At 39.8% G+C, this 19,357-nt stretch overlaps 2 protein-coding genes across 2 annotated transcripts; both read right to left on the bottom strand.

Moving 5' to 3' along the window:
• Positions 1-10,441: 10,441 nt before the first annotated feature.
• On the bottom strand, positions 10,442-10,891 carry LOC146457246 (uncharacterized). The gene has a single exon (XM_085092128.1). The coding sequence runs from the start codon at positions 10,889-10,891 to the stop codon at positions 10,442-10,444; it is 450 nt and encodes a 149-aa protein (XP_084948254.1).
• Positions 10,892-14,031: 3,140 nt separating this feature from the next.
• On the bottom strand, positions 14,032-17,879 carry LOC146457245 (tetratricopeptide repeat protein 28-like). The gene is made up of 4 exons (XM_085092126.1): positions 16,814-17,879; positions 16,497-16,573; positions 14,658-16,137; positions 14,032-14,220 (listed from the first exon to the last, which is right to left on the bottom strand). The coding sequence occupies exons 1-4, from the start codon at positions 17,877-17,879 to the stop codon at positions 14,177-14,179; spliced, it is 2,667 nt and encodes an 888-aa protein (XP_084948252.1). The 3' UTR covers positions 14,032-14,176.
• Positions 17,880-19,357: the final 1,478 nt, after the last annotated feature.

The raw sequence follows: 19,357 nt of genomic DNA, 5'->3' as shown, positions 1-19,357 counted from the left end.
TGGAAATTAAAGCAATATAGGATGATTGAGCGTTCAGTGCTTTGTAAAGCGTGTTTTAATATATCATACAGACGGAAGTCATTGTTATTTTAGTTCGATGGTTATCGTCCGATCACAATTGCATTTTCGAGAGGACAATTTGCGTGACCAAAAGATCAATACATGTAAATTTTGCTGTTTAATTCTCTTTAAATAAATAAATAAATAAATAAATAAATAAATAAATAAATAAATAAATAAATAAATAAATAAATAAATAAATAAATAAATAAAAACAGCGTAAAAATGTATGTTCTCTTTTATCAGTAGTAATGATTTAGCCGCTTCTAGCTCTGAAATAAAGGGCGACTGAAGTTTATTTTCTAAATTTATCATACCAGCGGAAGTCATTATTATTTTTGTTCGATGATTATCATCCGATCGTCAAAATTGCATTTTCGAGAGCAAAATTTCCGTGACCAAAAAATCATTACACGTAAATTTTGCTGTCTAATTGTCAGCAACTTTAAATATATTTAATCAAAAATAATGAAAACACAACAGTTGAAAGGGTGCAAATTATTTATCTAGTCAATTTAAATAAATAAATAAATAAATAAACAAATAAAAATAGCATAAAAATGTATGCCCCCTTTTATAGTAATGAGTTAACCGCTTCTAGCTCTAAAATAAAGGGCGACTGAAGTTTACTTTCTAAGTTTGGGGTGATTCGTTTTCTAGTTTCAAGGTTTTTTGTTTTGCAGTTTTGAGTACCAAGGCCGGCGCAACAGATTATTCAGAAAACAATCATCATTAATTCATCTCTGTCTATCTCCGTGCTGTGATTGGTTCCTATAGTGCAACACTTTCAGCAATTTATTCACAAAAGACTTCTTTAGGCTTAAATAAAAAATAATTATGATTCGACGACTGACGTATTTTCGAGAACAACCTTCAAGCTACCCAATAAAAATCTCACAATGTGCTTTCCAAAAACACCTCGTTACAGCAGACGAGTACACTCAATTCTTTGCGACTCCTGATCTAGAACGGGGTATCCGTATTTAAGGCTCTTTCTAGCTAAAAGAGGTGTTATATTCTGATAAAAATACGGACGGTTCAGAATGTCAGCCGCGATTTTCACTTATTTATACAGAATTTATAAACAAGGACGCAAAATTAACTGTAGTATTTCTGGTGTATCAGTGAGAACCTTTGATTCACTTCCCATAATTTGTATTAACTTTTTGTGCAATACAAAAAAATCCAAGCTAAAGCGCACCTAACCATTTTGGTGAATAAACTGGCCACTTAATTTGACTCTGACTTGAATGCTCACATCTTAAAATTAGCTGCTAGTTGCTGTAAGGGAGACGTGCATGATACAAACACCCAGAACGCAGAAGAAGGAGACTAGAAATGCTGATTGCTGTGGCAAAACGTGGATTGCAGCGAAGGTAGAGACTATCCCAAAAAGTAACAGTGTCTTTAAGGGAACCTATGTTAGAGTGTAACATAGGGTGGACCACAGGAAGGGTGCTCTTCTGGGAGGATATCAGGTCAGAAGGTACGATGATACAATCTTGGAGAGATCAGACTTTTTTCGAACAAAGGCCATAGCACTTACCGTGGGGCAAAGTGCAGGCGAGGGTGCACTTCCCTGTCACTATTGTGTTGGCCCACAGATAGTCTATAAGTCTATCAAAAGGGGGAGAACAGAATCACCCCACAGCCAAGAATAGGGATGTAGGGCTAACAAACGATTGCACCCCAACTGATGGAGAAGCAATTACTGAGTTTGTTTTGCATCTTTTTCGTCCTCCTCTTTTGTCTGTTTGATGGTCACTGGACTTATTTTCGTTTTCTTCCTTTTTTGTGGGTAATTTTGTTGACTGGTATTTACCCCAACACGAGGGACAGAAATTATTTAGTGATGATGCTAACCAAAAATCTGAAGGTGAGCTTTTCCAAAGAACTGCATCAGAAAGTGGGTGCGAGGCAATGGATTTGTAGTTTTGTTAATGTAGTCTTTTAGAGCCGAGAATATTCAGTTATTTCACAGCTGGACAAACAGCTCGCTTAAACTACTCAGGTGTAAGAACATGTAAAGATTTAAAGATCATTATAGCTTTCCACATTTCTCGTTAAGTACTTAATTTTCTCCACCCAACAAGACCCCTTAGCAAAAACAACAACAGGATTTTACCATATAAACAAAACATAAAAGGAAATGTCCGAGGTGTTCAGTTCGCTATCGAGAATGTTCCCTTAATCAAATACACAATCCAACTATGATAAAAATGTAATAATTTCAAAGTTTTCTCAGTTTACTTCTAAAAATGATAAATCGTTGGCTTTCCGCTATTTCACCAGGGAGCGCGCGCGTTCTGCTGTATTCTGACTAACAATGAGTGAAAATTAACGGTCAACCTTAGCTCTTGGCTGTCTAAACTTAACTGAATGGTTTGAGCCCGTTTTTATATAAGAAAAAATTCAAAGAAGCTTACCCAGCGCAGTTAAGACCGTTAAGTGCGTCAACAGTCTTAAATATAACCTTTATTTACCCTCGGCAAGTACTAGTGAGGCCGAGCATTAAACTTCACAAACCAATAATTTAAATTGAAAATAACATGGTTAAAAATCCCAAATGGCAGGAGGCAGACCAGCTGACTTTTTACAAGCGCGGCCTGGGAGTTGAACTCGGGGCTAGCGAGAAACTACTCTAGAGCGGTCAGAGCGGAACTTGAAGCCGGGACCTCCGGATTTGAAGTCCGGCGCCCTACCCACTCGACGACATTGCTTCCTCCTGTCTTGTGGCACTCTAACAGAGATAATTAATTTCTTGATAAATTATAGCAGAGACAATTTTCATATTAATTTTCTTGCTTTAAGACCGGTTAAAGCGCGCACTAAGACGCTCTTTAAAGTTAGCACTTGACTGCGCATTCCTTGCACGACCCACCCACGCGATTTAACCTGACCAGTTCTAACTAACGGTTTGCTTCTGTTTTAAATCGATTGTAGTGCTATTTTCAGAAGGTGAATATTGCATTTACTTCATGTTTGTGAGAATTCAGTCGTGGCTTGTCCGTCCATGACAGGTGCAGATATATAACATAACACGTTCTAAAACACAGCAAGGTACCTAGCGGGGTCATTATAATACAGCACAACTCTGGCAAAATATGGAAGAACTTAATTGGTTGTTTTGTTTTACTAAACTGTGATTATTCTCGGAAACTAGACCTAATTGTTAAAATTTTAACATAATCTGACGCAGGATTACAAAGTAAGCAAAATTTCGTTAGATATTACAACCATTTTCCTCGGTTTTCCAAAATCTCGATATCGATAAAAGACATGTACTTAAAATTTTTAAAGTCCTTATTTGAAAGACGAAAAAGGAAATGTAAACTTTTTAGAGATATTTTAAAATGCCACGTATTTTATTTTTCAGTTACTGATGTTGCCAAATTACCGACATTTTGCATTTGACACTTCACTGCAGATGTCAATAGTAATAAAAACGCTGAAAGCCCGAAAGCAGTAAGGAGCAATACGTTCGGTACTTACGATAAAGAAAACTCAGCTTTAAATCTCTCTTTTAACTGTACACTAACTGAAGCGAATAGGTCGACCTCACTCTCTGTTCAGTTTTCAGCTGCTCGCTAGGAAACGTTGCAATAGTATCACTTTTTATTTAATTAATTTTTCTGCGAAATTCCCACAAATGTGGGTCGGTCGGATGACGGTAATTGAAACACGCTGCTTTCCATGCCGCCATATATGTGACATCGGCATCGAGATTTGCCGAAGCTCAAGTTTATGAGCTACAAAACTGTTTGATTGTGTCCTTCACAGCTTGTTGTACGTCTGGGATTTTCCAACTGTAAAGAAGCGGGTTTAGGAACGAGCTTGAATGCATCAGAGTTATGGCAAAAAACCAAGTGATTTGAGAGGTTTTGTTTGACAATCCAAACACGAATTGTTTGAAAAACACAATGCCAAAAGGAAGATAACAGACAGCTAATGACAATTGTAACCACGCTATGCTAGCAACCGTCTTCTTGTATCGTGTAATGTTCAGTGGACTTTCTCTGGCTCCATTTGGTTGTCCTTGCTCCACGAGGTTGTGTACTTGAGCTTGATGTTGCCGTAATTTAGTGTAGATCTTGGTGTAACAGAAAACTGATATGATAGCTGAAAGTGTGCAAACACCAACGGCAAAAGCCAAGCTGTATAACTTGTCGCTGAAGAAAACGTGCAAAAATCCAATGACAACACTAAGCAATAAACAACAAACTATAGCTGCCCCAATTCGCGTTAAAGTTACAACATGTCTGTATCTTAGCCTCAATAAAAGAGCGAGGAGCCTGTCCATACTTATGGCCGTCGATATTAAAGCTGATGATATGCCAAAACTGAAACCGAAACCACCAGTTATGTCGGGAACGTATTGAAACGTTTTCATATTTACCGCTATTATGTAAGGCAAGTAAAATATGGCTCTTAGTGGCAAGGAAACGAGTCCAACGAAAAGATCACTGACTGCCAGGCATTGAAACAACAATTTTGTTGGTGGATGAAGAGAAGTCACTTTGTGAAGAGCGACTAGGATCAGACCATTGCCAAGAGATGCAACGATGGACAGAAATATGTTCAAAGCAACAAAAACCGTGGCCATGTCCACTGATAATGTGCCGTTTTGGTAAACCTGGAAAGTATTTTCATCTGCTGTAAAATTTTCCATTCTTGGGACTTTCGTGGAAATTGAGCTCCGGCTTACAATTGTTTAGATGGGAATGTTGTTAGCAGCCTCGTCGGTTGTCATTTATGAGTATTATATTTTCACAAACTCGACCACCTGCTTTTCTGGCTAATTTCTGGGCATTCTTCAAGACATAACCATAATTTACATGTCAGGGAAAGTTTAACTTTCAGAACTTCCTTGATAGAACAGCCGTCTAGAACCGGAAGTCATTCAGCCGTCCGCACCTAAAGAACATTCTGGAATGTTTTTCTTAGGTAATAACCCTGGTTTAGAAACCGTACAATACTACTAAATTTAGCTCTTTAGAGGAATTTCTAGAACCTTGAGGTGTACGTATATAAAAGGGCGAGAGCTCGTCCATACAGAAAGGTGTAAATCTGAAGAAGCGTGGTGTAGTAATTTGTGGAATCAACGTTGTGGAAATAATGAAACCGTTCGTTGCTTTCACTGGGGATCCCAATTTAACAAGAACTTCGTTACCCTGAGGAAATGCCGAATAATGCACTTATTCGTCGGAGCTATGTCCATTCGTCCACCAAAACGATCCCACAGTCCATTACTCATACCAGGCTTCTCACAGTTGCGGGAGTGAAGAATTATTTTATGTCAACTCTTGATTGTCGTCTATTGTGTTCCAGACGGCATCAGCGATCCCACGCATGTTGTAGTATTTGTCGTCAGTTTTAACAGCTCTGTAAGTTACAAGGTAATTGTTAATTATAATCGAGTTCACATAATTCACCATTCGAAAACAACGTTTCTGGAAAATTCAAAGAGATTTTATTCATTGTGCGGAGACGGGTGGAGCGTATAGGCCTGTCTCTAAAACACAGTTGTTGGGTAGATGTTATCGCTGATTACCTCACCGGTTGTCATTTATCACTATATTTACAAATTTAACCTTTAAGGAACAATTCGGGAACCGGTTTGCCGGACAGCTCTTTGAATTTTTCTTGGAATTCTGTTAATCCTTTACCGGCCCAGACCGGGATTTTTTCGTCCCCCTCCCCCCACCACATTCCACAATGTCACTTGGATGATATATAGTATATTCAAAGATGATTTGTTTGAGGTTCACAAGAGAAAATGATGACGTCATATGTGGCACGTCATCAATGCCAAACGGCGGCCATCTTGGATTTCTGAATCTGACCAACTTCTGAAAACCGCCAAAATTGACCGAACATTAACCGAAACCAATATATCACAAAAACAAGCTAAAACGTGTTACTTCAAAAAAGGTAATTTTAACTAAAAAAATTAGGAATATTCCATTTTCGGAAAAACGTTTCTTTCACACATTGGAACCGCAGAAATATGCTGATCTCGCTCGTTATAATTCGGTAGCAAAACCTAGGAGTTGCTATGTAAAACCGAGGGTAAAACATGACAACGTATTACAAAGGAATGTTCTCATCGAGAGCCCCTTTTATTTACTTTTTTTTAAAGAAGGTCTTCCATTTCAAACAATTTCCAGTCATGTACTATTATGCAAACTACTACATGCAGTTCTTCAAAACACACAATTATTACTGCAAAATTCTTCCAACGAACCAACCTTTTGTTAAAAACTAAAAAATATCAGTATTAGTACATAAATGATAATCAATGTTCCTCTACAATAAAAAACACCAAGGTTCTTGCTTATGAAACAGGGCTCGAAGTTAGTTCTTAATTGTTACAAGAGATCGCTCGAGACCGCTGAGAAAACACATTAGGTAACGTTGCATCCAAATTGTCTTGATATCAAACTGCGACAGAAATTGCACTACAAATATTGCGCATTTCAACGTACCGTGCGGCCGCAACACAAAAATCTCGAATTTTTCTGCTGCTAAACATTACCATGCGCGGTGCGGAATCGAATTCTTCCTCTCGCAGCTATTTCGGTATATGCCATGTTCGTAGTAGGGCCCTTTGCACTCGGCCGTTTTATGGTACAACTTCTGTCGCAATCATGTTGTGCGATACATTTTATGAAACGTTGCCCGGAGCAAGACCTTCTTTTCAGACTGAAGAACTGTGTGTTTTCGTCTTATTCAAAAGCTAAGTAATTTTGTCTAAAGGTTTTTTTGAAAATGTTACAGATGTAGGGGACGTCATAAGCCATCCATAACCAACCCAAGGAACACAGCTGTGTTCTAGTCTTTAACTGCCACAAACATCACACAAATTGAAAGCATTAACAGATTTTGAGACAGTTAATATATATGACACTTCACATATTTCAAATATATGCTATTTCATATATTCCACTTACAAACATGTATCGACAAAACTGCACCTGACAGTAATTTTTTTGGATTATTAAAAAATGCACGACAACATGTAAAAGTTGACAAGAGAGGAAATAGTAGGATTCATTATAAACTCTACCTGTTTCACGCAAAGTTGGCCTTCCTCCATTGCTCCAAAAAAATTATCGCGCGATGAAAGTTTTGTTGACCTCAAGATCAAAGAGTGGGCTTTTATGTTTCCACGTATAATGTCTTGGAGGTAGAACTCAAGGACTTCTCAAGATCAAGGCTGTCTAGATAAAACAGTGACCCCTTCAACAGTCCCTGTACTTAGAAAGTAACGATTTATTTGAGTGCTTAAGTGAGGAGTACCGTCCTAGAGTTCCCCGGCTTGCTAGCCCTGTGACGGAAATTTGGTTTGATGGGATTTGGATCCACAACATCTGAATTATACCAGTAGCGCTCTAACCAACTAAAATACGAGCTAATTGGGGAAATTTCGGTCATGGCAGGCATCTAGGGAAACAACGATCAACTGAGAATGTTAAAAAAAGAAAGCCATCGTGAATTCACAGTTGTATTGTTGCATGCAGACTAAACAACAGTGATCACGTAATGAATCTAAACAATCTCCGAGCGAAACCAACGATGCGCAAAGTAGGCAGATATTTAAGCTGGCCGAGAGCAAATCAAGATTTAATTATTATAGTGTACTGTAACTTCTGATTGTCAATCAAATACCGCTCTAATGAGTCAAGGCTAAGAGCGAGACCTATGAAGTAAACAAATAATCTCATTCCAATCTTCTTTTAGAAAACGGTGTTTCTCCATTAAAAAATAAAATAGAAGAAATCTTGTACTGGTTACTATAAAATCTTATCAAATCTTTCGGCACTAGCCGCTCCTCCCGGATAATTGTGGGGCTTCCTTGGACCACGACTCACAGCAGGCTTTTAGGGCTTGAAAAATTTTTGCCTGATGATATCCTTTCGGGGGTGGACTTGCTCTTGAAGGAACTGTTCGTTCAGCTCATGAGGCTCCGAAATCCACAATTTATACACCAAAGAGAGATGACAACATTTCCCACCTCTTTTACAAGGGAGTCCCTCTCTCCTCTACAGAAGCTGAGAGGCCTCTGTTAGAAGGAGAGAGAGAGCGACCCTACTGGGGATACTGTCAACTTACATCTAGACGACGAGTTCATCTGTTTGACTTTATATATACCGAGAAAAATTATCAGATGAACCAAAGATGCTTGCCCAAGTTCGGCATGCAGACAAGTTATCTGTCTCTTGACTGTATAGGTGGTTTGCATTGCAGCCATGTTAGTGGACAAAACGAAAGAAAATTTGTTCACAAAGTTTGCATAAAAAGGGAAGTTAACTCCCAGAGGAGGAAAACCTTATTGCTCCTGTCCACCAACATGGACGCCATGACGTCACATGCAAACCACCAATAAAATAAAATTATTTGACGATCGGGTGAACAGTGAATAATGTTTAGCTTATCCACATACACACATTCAAACATAAGATAACATTTGAAGATCTGGACTAAGCTTTGTTTTAAAATCGCGCAAACTTTATAACCAACTAAATTCTGCCTTGAGCTACAAAATTGTACGTACCTAACAAAGACTTGTATACGCTCATACAAACAAGACTTCAGATGGCGTTGGTTTATTCTTCCCAAATATCCGATGCTATCTGCCTTCTTACCTTGGCTCGTCGTTGTCGCCGAAACATCTCTAGCCGGGCATTTTATGGAAGGGACAACTATTATGCGTCTTCCTCTCAACTCTGTAGGTCCTCCCCATGTCTTAATACTCTCGCGGTATGTCCCTTCTCCCCCCTACCCCCCTTCACGAGGTAGATTTTACGGGAGCAAAGTCTCTGCAGAGTCCTACCCTCACCGGTCCACTCCGCATTATGCGAAAAGCTTTACATAAGAGTTGTTGAATTCTTTCTCTCCCATGTGGGAAGCATTTTCTTGGCCAGCACGAGGCTTAGCCTCGATTCGGTTCTAAGCTTGTTTTTATCCTATAATGTCATAAAATGGCTACTTTCATTTCTAATTCTGGCAGACCGTTAAAAACTCGTGGGTTTCATAAGGTCTATCAGCTTGATGTCGGTTACCTCTCGGATTTCTTGAAAAATTCGTCTTAACATTACAGCGACATGATAGAGACCAATCCGATAGTCAGAAAATGCAACCGTCGACAGCTGTTTAGAAGTGGCCACGCGTAACTTGACAGTGAAAAGCTTTCGAACTTTCGAACTTTCGACAACGTACACTTTGCGGATACGATATTTTGATTCTAATAAGTAAGAATTTAGAGAAACAATTTAAAATAAAAGATAGCGAAAAGAGACTTCGTTTTGAAGACATGGTGGCTTCATTTTCAAGTCAAGTCAAGCCACGATGTTTCGAAACGTAGTTTGTTTTTGCTGATATTTTGATTACCGTGCTTAATTAAAATATTCGAAAAACTTCCTTCATCGAGCAAAGCAAAAGGTATTTAATATCTTGTGATTACCTTTACGTCTGTCTGCCCACTGAACAGACCTTATCAAAGTAAAGTAAAATTGTACTTTGGATTGGACGGCAAGCAATTACAGGTGGCCAGTTAGATGGCGTCGTTTCCAAGGACAGCCAATAATCAATAGACTGTTTTAGTGTTGACTACTGTAAACCATGTTTCAGTGAAAGACGTTTAGCACAAACTGTCGCAGAATCTTTCACGGACTCCGCACTCGCCGGTTCACAAACTGAAGAGGACTGTATCTTTCCTTTACTGAAGATTTATTGCAACATTCCAATAATCCGACAATCTCCGATCCATTCTACAATTCACTATCTTCTATAAATCGCGATTCACAGTTCCATTCACAATTCGTTCTTACTCGATCTGACCTTACATTATAATTGTACTAAGATTTACAAGGTTCTATTTGCGAGACAAGTATTTTCCCTGCAATCACGAGCACAGTAAAATCCCTTCACTTCACGTGTCCCCTCGTGCCAAGGTGGCGCATAGGGCCTCCACATGGGCTTTCCAGCGATTCCTGTCTTGCGCTGCAGTGCGCACCTCACTCCTGGACTGCCACCCTGCTTTGGACCTCTCTTGTTCTACCGTGCGCCGCCAAGTTGTTTTTGGCCGGCCTCTCTTTCTCCTTCCCTCTGGGGTCCATGTTAGGGCTGTAACACAGTCATTGTCAGGTTGTTGTCTCAGGATGTGTCCAATGAATCTCCATCTCCTTCTTCTTACCTCTTCACTCAACTTCTCCACGTTAGCCCTTTCCAGTAGCTCTCTATTACTGATCTTATCTTGCCATTTAATCTACATTACCCTTCTCAGGCATCGGTTCTGAAACACATCGATTTTCTTGGCATCACTTTCGTTCATTTTCCATGTTTCGCAACCATACATGAGAACTGGTTTGACCAATGTTTTTTATAGCCTGATCTTCGTCCTCCTCGACATACTGCTGGAGCTCCATACTCGGTCTAGCTTCACAAACGCTCCTCTCGCTTTCCCTAGCCTAGCCTTGATGTCCTCTTCGCCACCCCCTTGTTTACATACTGTGGCGCCCAGGTAAGTAAACTTTTCTACATCTTCCAACGCCACACCGTTCACTGTGATGGCTTCGTTATTCCTTGCATTTACTCTCATGACTTTGCACTTCCCGACATTTACCCGAAGGCCTGCCCTTTCTGCATTCTCTACCAGCCTGTTTGTTTTCAACTGCACGTGTCTTTGCGTTGAGGAAATTAAAGCTACATCGTCCGCGAAGTCAAGAAGCTCAAGTTTTGATGTAAATTTCCACCTCAGTCCGGTTCCCTCCTCCTTCACAGTATGCCTCATTACCCAGTCTATAATAAGCAGAAAAAGAAAGCCAGACATTGTACATCCCTGTTTGACACCAGTCGTTAGCTCGAACCATTCTGAGGTTGCCTCTTCCTCGACAACAGCACATTCAAAAGTAAAATCCCAAGCCTACACTATTCTAATGCTCCTAAATTTAATTTCTATTACACAACTACACGCGTTTCTCTCCCTTATTTAGCTTAATAGATGTGTGTAGTTACATCATTGTCATGCAGTACATTAACTTCGGACTTTGCCGGTTTACAAGTGTGCAATCTGCTTTATTCACTAACTTAATCTTATCGGTGATACATGCGATATATTTCGTACGGCATTATTCATTCAATTTATTTTCTAGTTAATATTCAGCATCATGCTACATTTCAGTTTACGTCACGCACATCAGTGCTTCTTTACCGACACAAACTAATCATTATAAAAGGCTAGCTATTAGTTCTTTCAGTCGGTAGAGTGGACATAAATTGCGCGCAATTGAGAAGGTAATTGTCACGGTATTTTTCTAAGTTTTTGTCAAAACGGCACAAAATTTTGTCAAAGTAACTTTTAATCAAACATAAATTTTCTCTAAAAGTACAAAGAAAACAAACTAAACAGACTTCTCGAAGGAAGAGCAAAACATAAGCAATAAGTTTAGTAGGATCTTCCCCAATAAACCGCATGAAAAAACCATTTTCATCCTGGTCATCTGCAAAGGTAACCTACACGAATTTTTTGTCCACTAGTTATTGGAGTTTTATCATGAAACAAACTGGGGCATAATTACGTTAACGCGTCCATTAATACTCATGTTTTTGTTTCGACATTCGGGAGTAACACAAAAATGGCAATGCCCCTTTAACGGCCGATTTCGACTGTGCGAATTTGTCGTAAAAGTTGAGTAAATGGCGAAGAAGTGACAAAAAATTGAACAAATTCCAGACGTTTTGGGCTTCGCCTCTCATCGGTGGAAGGGCGAAAGTGTTAAGTGTGATTTTCGTTCGAACTCACGAGTCAACTCTGAAATAAGGGATGACTGCCATTTACTTCCTAAATTTGGGATGCTTCCTGGCTTCGTTTTCGACCTTCAAGGTGCTTCATTTTCTAATCTTGGATATTTAGTATTTCGTTCTCGACATTCCCCCGCCCCAAGGCCAGAAAAAATTATTATAGACAGCGAGCAGTCGTACCTTTTTCCTTAGGTCATGCGCACAGAGTGACAATAAAATTATGCAAATTAGTAACATGAACGAGGGGGGATTGGGGAGATCCCTCGCGCGCTAAAGAACTTAGGAGAAGAAAGAGACCGCTAGCAGTCTAAAATTATTCCCAAGTCACTCATCATCAATTCATCTTGGCACAAGTAACATTGAAACCTCCAATATTTTTCCTACATTAATGCAAAAAAGACCTGTTTGCGCCTCCAAGAAAAGAGGTTATGATTTTACAAATAAGTCATTTCGAAAAAGACAGTTATCAAGTTAACTGATAATTTACATGCTTTCCAAAAGCGCATTCCTCTGGGTCCTCCTTGAACTATTTTGTGGTAAGCTTGTGTTTGTTGATTGCATGATTCTGCAGCTATTTGATAGTGTAGGCCGCCAGTGGGGAGGGGAAGGGACTTATATGGGGGTGAGTACGTCTTGAATTTTTCGTTTTTGTTTGTTTTTTTGTTTTTGTTTTTGGCTTGAAATATTATTTTCATGGAAACCCGCAACTTTCTTCCCTTCTCGTAATGTGAGGGGCAACAACGTGATATCCAGGGGAGCAGGGATGGCGCATGCGCAGTGATAACAATACTCACCTCCCATAAAACGGCCCAGGTTCAAGTTGAATTTATTGTTGGTTCTCATCCTTTCTCATAGGGTTTTTCTCCGGTTACTCCCGTTTTCCTCTCACCACAAAAACCAACAATTCCAAATTCCAATTCGACCAGAAACGCAAGGGCCCCTTTAAAAAGAATAAGAAAGTACAGCTTTTAACTCCAGTTCTAATTTAAACCGAAACAACGTTTAGTCGACTCTACAGTCAACTGGAAATGTCGAGATGTATTTTTGGAATCAAAGCATAAAATAGCTGAAAGAAGCCAACACTTTTAACACTTGAAACCAAAATATTCCAACAGTTTCATTTTCCATTAGTTTGTACACGGAAAACAATCCTGTTTTTACCGATCGTTCTCGACTTGTTTTTTGGCGCAGGTCGTTACCGAGAACTTCAAGGTATTTTCTTTGTCTTTGTCTTTGGGTAAGTCTATTTTCGACTGAAAAAAATGAAGACACCGTCATTGGGGAGCGGTTGAAAAATAAAATAAAAAAAATCAATATTACTTTTATCACGCCAAAATAGCTATGTATGACTATTATTTTATTGCGAATGTTCTGATTACTTAATCTCGGTATATACGGTACACTTATTATTCTGTTATTAATAGAACTCCTTACTCGATACCAATGAGTATGAAACGCGGTCGTCACCAAAAACTATGTCAATGGAAATACGAGTTTCATCGTGAAACGAAACAGTTGAACTGATTTGGAAGCGCATTCTCTTGAGACAATTCTGGTTATTCTTATTCTGGTCCAGAAATAACAGAATACACAGACTATCAGTTCACAAAAAAAAAACGTTTGTGCCTATTCCGATTTTATCGACTAAAAACCTTTCTAAAAAGAACACAAGTCCTCTTATTTCAATAAAACTGAAAGCTTTCTCTAAAGAACGCAATTTCTATCCTGGGCAAACCGTATTCCGTTCACTCTGGTATTAGGGGCAGAATTAATGGAATACTATTCTGTTCATGCCGAAAACAGAATAGGTCCCAGAAGACCATGAATATTCCGGAATAGTCCCAAAAGAATAGGACCTTTAAAAATGAGATACGAGGCAGCCATGTCTTGTTTCTATGACAACTAAAAGAAATTGTTGTTGTTGTTGTTTTTGTTTAGATTCATAAAAGTTATGTTCCATCACAGAAAATATATATAAAAAAGCCAATGTGCATCATCTATTCAAAATAATCATTAAGTAATATTTGTCTTGGTTATTCTATCCTGTGAAAGTAATGGCTTCAAACTATATACACAGTAATAGCTTCAAAACATATATACAGAAATAAGCAATGATGTGTCCTTCACTGAACGAATTGCAACAAAAAAACAATTTTAAGTGCCATCGGATTTAAATTGTTTCCTTATGAATTTCTTAATTAAAGCAACTATAGAGTTTTGGTCTTTGACATCTTTTGGATCCAGCATGATTACACTGTTTCTCAGAAGTCATCAGAGTTAAAGGAAACCAAATGGACATTATCATACGTCAGGGTCAGCTTCGCTTAGCAGCTCCTTCCTGGCTTGAAGACGCTTCTTCTGCAAACAAAATAAAATAAAACAGGAGAATTTAATCTGTGAGAGCATCGTTATCAGTCTTCCGTGGTAAGGAGTGCGTGACGTAACGTGACGTGCATGACGACATTCCGCCTATCGACAAATAACTAAATCATTAGTCTATTCCAGACTTTTTCATGTTTTGAAAACCGAAAGAAAAGATAGTGCACGATTGAAAATTTAGTTAGTGACTTCACCACTCCAATCTCACAAAACTTTTTGCCATTTCACCAATTCGGGTCATAAGCCTGAACGCGTTGAACAGCTTAACTCAATCTAAAACAAATGGAATCAACACATAGCAAATTTCATCATAATATAACTTTCAGACAGATTTCACGACCCTAAGACTCTGACTGTCCTTAATTATTTACAAATAAAATTACTGTTTTCCAAATTCATACGCAAACTAGACTCACCATTATCCGTCTGTTTGCCAATTTCAAGAGTGACGTCATCACCAATCAGCACAAATGGAGGCCAGTACTTCACGTCACCGAACTTCTGTGACTCCCGAAGTGATTTCATAGCCTGGTGAAGAGCCACACTGGCGCGTTTCCCATCTGCTAGTTGTTGGTAGAAATTTCTCATGAACATCAGGGTTGCCTCGTCATCAATCGCCCAGAGTGACACCAGAACAGACCGAGCACCAGCACACAAGAAAGCACGTGCTATGCCGACCACACCCTCAGACTTGACCTCTCCCCGGCCACTGTGACAGCAACTAAGCACAACAAGCCTTGCACGCAGACGAACGGCTTGCACGTCTGACATTGTTAAGATGTAATCTTGCCTTTCAGGGATCTGCGATGACCTATCAGACTTTGGGGCCAAAACAATTTCTCCGGTTTGTGCACATCCATGTGCGGCAATGTGCACCAAGGCAATCGACTTGAGCCTTTTCAGAACTTCGTCTTTTGTTGCATCACTCCCAATCAGAGGTGTGATGTTTAGAAGTTTTCCAATCATCTTTGCTTCCTCTCTGGCAAATTCTAGCTGCTCCCATAAGGGCTCACCGTATCGGTCCTTAACTTCCTTTAAACATGGGTCTCCCACGACCAGCGCCCCAGTCTTAAAGTGAAAGTCCTCAGGTGCACCTGCAATCAGTTTCAACGCAGTCAGCGAGGGAACAGTGCGAATCCTGATTGACTCACTCAATCCAGAATAAGGAGCCAAGCAAAATGGACCATCCGGAATAATTATTAACTGGTCCCCACGGAGCAATTCCGCAATGGGGCCAATAATAACATCGTACAGTCGACGCAAAGAATTGACAAAAGATGTTGAGGACTCTTGTGTTTCTTCTACATCTTCTCTTTTGGACCGTGAGTCATTACTGAGCTCATCCATTGAGCGATTCTCCCAAATCACACGACCAGGTGCGCCAATCTCTGCTAAGGTGTTTTCCATTAACAACGGGACAATGCCACATGGTTTGGTTTCGTTGTGTTCAAAGAGAATCTCGCTTTCTTTTCTCAGCACCCCAAAATTTGTGCTGCAGCAATCCCATGCTACAAAAACTGTGGGTATTGACAAATTGTTTAATATAAAGGAAATAGTTTCCTTTGGTTCAACTGAGGCAGACGGTTGTGAGTCAACCCCATACTGCGTCTTCAAAACATCTATCAAAGCCTGTGCTCTTCCTTTCTCAGCAGCACATAAAGCCTCCTCAGTGTCTCCTTTCATCAAAAGAGTTCTCCACAGGCCAGTGTACGGATGCGAGTTGAGATCACGAAAGCCTATTTTCCACGCATCTTCTGACTGAAGAAGAGTTCGTGTCCTTTCTAGGATCTCTATGTTTGATCGATAACACTCAGCAGCCTCAGAAAAACAACCTGAACATTGATAATCATAACCTAGCCCATTGTATGCATGTCCCTCCAGAAGCCTGTCCCCTAACTCTTTGCTCATAGTAAGAGATAGTTTGTGGCACTCTATGGCTTGTTCAATATTACCCATACGTTGATAAATTGTGCCAAGACTTCTATGAGCAACTGCCTCTCCTCCCTTGTCCCTAAGTTCCTTAGCAATGCTGAGATGTTGTTGATAGTACTCAATGGATCGTTCCAAATCACCCAAATTGAAGGAAGCATATCCAAGGCAGCAGTAGGCGAGTTTCTCCCCTGACCTGTCCCCTACTTCTTTAACAATATTGAGTCCTTTTATGAAGGATTCCGTGGCTTCTTTTAATTTTTCAGATTCACATAGGATATGCCCAGTCCGAAATATGCCTTTCCCTCGCTAGCCTTGTTTCCCACTTCTTTAGCAATCCTGAGACCTTGCGCATGGTAGTCTATAGCTTGTTTAAAATCACCAAGCTGTTGATATGACTCGCCTAGACATTTATAAGTACGTTCCTCTGAACCTCTGTCACCCAGTTCTTTGGCAATACTGAGACATTCGGTGCGGTGCTCTATGGCTTGTTTAAAATTATCCAGTCTGAAATAAACATCGCCCAGTTGTTCACAAGCACATTTCTCGTTTCTCCTGTCCCCTAATTCTTTGGCAATGCTAAAATACAGTTTGTAGTACACTATAGCTTGTTCAAAATTGCGAAGTCCCTCATAAGCTCTGCCGATGTCGGAACAGGCTTTTCCTTCCGCAGCTCTGTTCCCCAGTTCTTCTGCAATACTGAGACGTTTAGTGTGGTACTCTATGGCTTGTTTGAAACTACCCAGACTGCAGTAAACATCGCCTTGTAGACTACAAGCACATCCCTCGCTAACCCTGTCCCCTACTTCTTCAGCAATACAAAGATGCAGTTTGAAGTACTCTATAGCTTGTTCAAAATTGCGAAATCCCTCATAAGCTCTGCCGATGTCGGAACAGGCTATTCCCTCTAGAGTTCTGTTCCCGAGTTCTTTTGCAATACTGAGAAGTTTAGTGTGGTGCTCTATGGCTTGTTTGAAATTACCCAGACTGCAATAAACCTCGCCCAGTTGTCTACAAGCACATCCCTCGCTATTCCTGTCACCTACTTCTTTGGCAATACTAAGATGCAGTTTGTAGAACTCTATAGCTTGTTCAAAATTGCGAAGTCCCTCATAAGTAATGCCGAGCTTGCAGTAGGCTATTCCCTCTGCAGTTCTGTTCCCCAGTTCTTTTGCAATACTGAGACCTTTGGTGTGGTACTCTACGGCTTGTTTAAAATCACCCAGACTGCAATAAACCTTGCCCAGTTGTGTACAAGCACATCTCTCGCCATCCTTGTCCCCTTCTTCTTTTGCAACACTAAGATGCAGTTTGTAGAACTCTATAGCTTGTTCAAAATTGCGAAGTCTCTTATAAGCCCTGCCGATGTCGCAACAGGCTTTTCCCTCTGCAGTTCTATTCCCCAGTTCTTTGGCAATGCTGACAAGTTTAGTGTGGTACTCTATGGCTTGTGCAAAATTACCCAGACCGAAAAAAACCTTGCCTAAAAGCCAATAGGCTTCTTTCTCCAAAGCCTTATCACCCCTTTCCTTTGCAATACTAAGCGTTTCCGTGCCATACTCTAACGCTTGTTGCAAATCACCTCGATTGTAATAAGCAAAGCCCAGGTCGAAAGAGGCACTTCCCTCTCTCCCTCTGTCACCCACTTCTATAGCATTGTTAATCTCTTGCATGTGGTTCTCTATATCCCCTGACTTTCCATCCACCATTTTTGTGTAAATGACGATCGGAGGTCTTATCAAACGTATTTCTGTAACACTCGACGTACCTACAAGGAAAAATAGTTTACGAAGTTTGCGATTTCATGAAGGCAAATTTCCCACGGTACTTTTCCCTCACAGTGTATCAATTTTGATCAATAATAATTTCCACAAAACAACTCACCAGGTCAGTTTCAACACTAACTAACACGGTTTCAGTTTAAAACGGTTTTATTCACAATACACATCTCTTGATTTCTTTATTGTCTGTTATAACCAAAGTTGTACTGAATCTCAGCACTGCGTTCTATTGTTTTCATTTCATAGTTACAATTTCAGTGTAAACAGCTTAAGGACACCTAAGCAACCTCGTCATGTTTCACGGTGTCTCCTCCTGAGAGCGAGGATTGCCATACATTTTCTCTGTAAAGAGTTTATAGCTCAATGTTTCATCGAGGAAACGTTTAGGAAAAGAACTTATTCCTCGAATTTCCGAGCTTTTATTATACGTTCGAAAATACAAGCTGAACTTCTTCAACACTTTTAAAAAACCACTTATTTGCCACTCCGAAAACGTAAGGTTTAGCTTTTCACGATGTTTCAAAAGTTTGAGATAACATTTCCCCAATGGAAACGCTAGTCTTTCATCACAATTTTATACCGAATTTCTGAAGTGGGAATGCCACCCTGCTAACAGATATTCCACCAAAACGAACCGTCCAGTGCCCACGACAGCTGAGTAACAGGTTTTTCGTGACAGAATAAGTCTGAATAGGTCAATAGTAATTTAGCTGTTTGGTCTTATTCATAATAAAAGAGAATACATTTGACACGAATATATATGAACGAAAACTAATTTTCATAATAAAAACTATGCACGAAGCGTCGAGTCCATAGTGAGTCTCAGAGCGTAATAACACATTGACTCAATCACAACTCGAAAAAAAACATGTGACAGGCGCCAAGCGCTGGAAAACGTGTCCAAGAAAGTCACGATTGCTTCTGGTGATAATTCTTTTTAGTCGAGAAAAGCGCGCGTTTTCTAACTTGCGATCGGATCTAATTTTAACAGCGCTCTCATTTTCTCTTATCTAGTAGCGTTTCCCACATGAATAATTTATCAGGCAAAACGAAAATGGGTCCCGCTTTTCGCACGTTACGAGTTTTGCTAACCAGTCACAGAATAAAGTAAAGCAAAAACGAAGGAAACGTGAACTTACTTCAGTCGACACTAAAATAGAGTGGTTTTCAACGATATTCTTATCTATGTGATTGTTTAGCAAAGCGTGTGCACTTTCTCAACCAGTGAGGAGCATGCGCAAAACCAAACCCAGTAGTCGTGGTTTGCTTCACGCGTTTTCCCGCGGTTTACTAGTTTAGCTAGCAACATGTATTCGCTTCGACTTCTGATTGGTTCGTTGCTCTGTTTACATCTATTGTGATTGGCCAGAGTAATTACTTTGGTTTTGGATTTACTTTACTCAGTT

The sequence above is a fragment of the Pavona decussata genome, unplaced genomic scaffold (assembly GCF_977016875.1).
Source record: "Pavona decussata unplaced genomic scaffold, jaPavDecu1.1 SCAFFOLD_244, whole genome shotgun sequence".
Taxonomy (NCBI): domain Eukaryota; kingdom Metazoa; phylum Cnidaria; class Anthozoa; order Scleractinia; family Agariciidae; genus Pavona; species Pavona decussata.
Note: the sequence above shows the minus strand (reverse complement) of the source record. Positions and strands in the feature narration are given on the sequence as shown.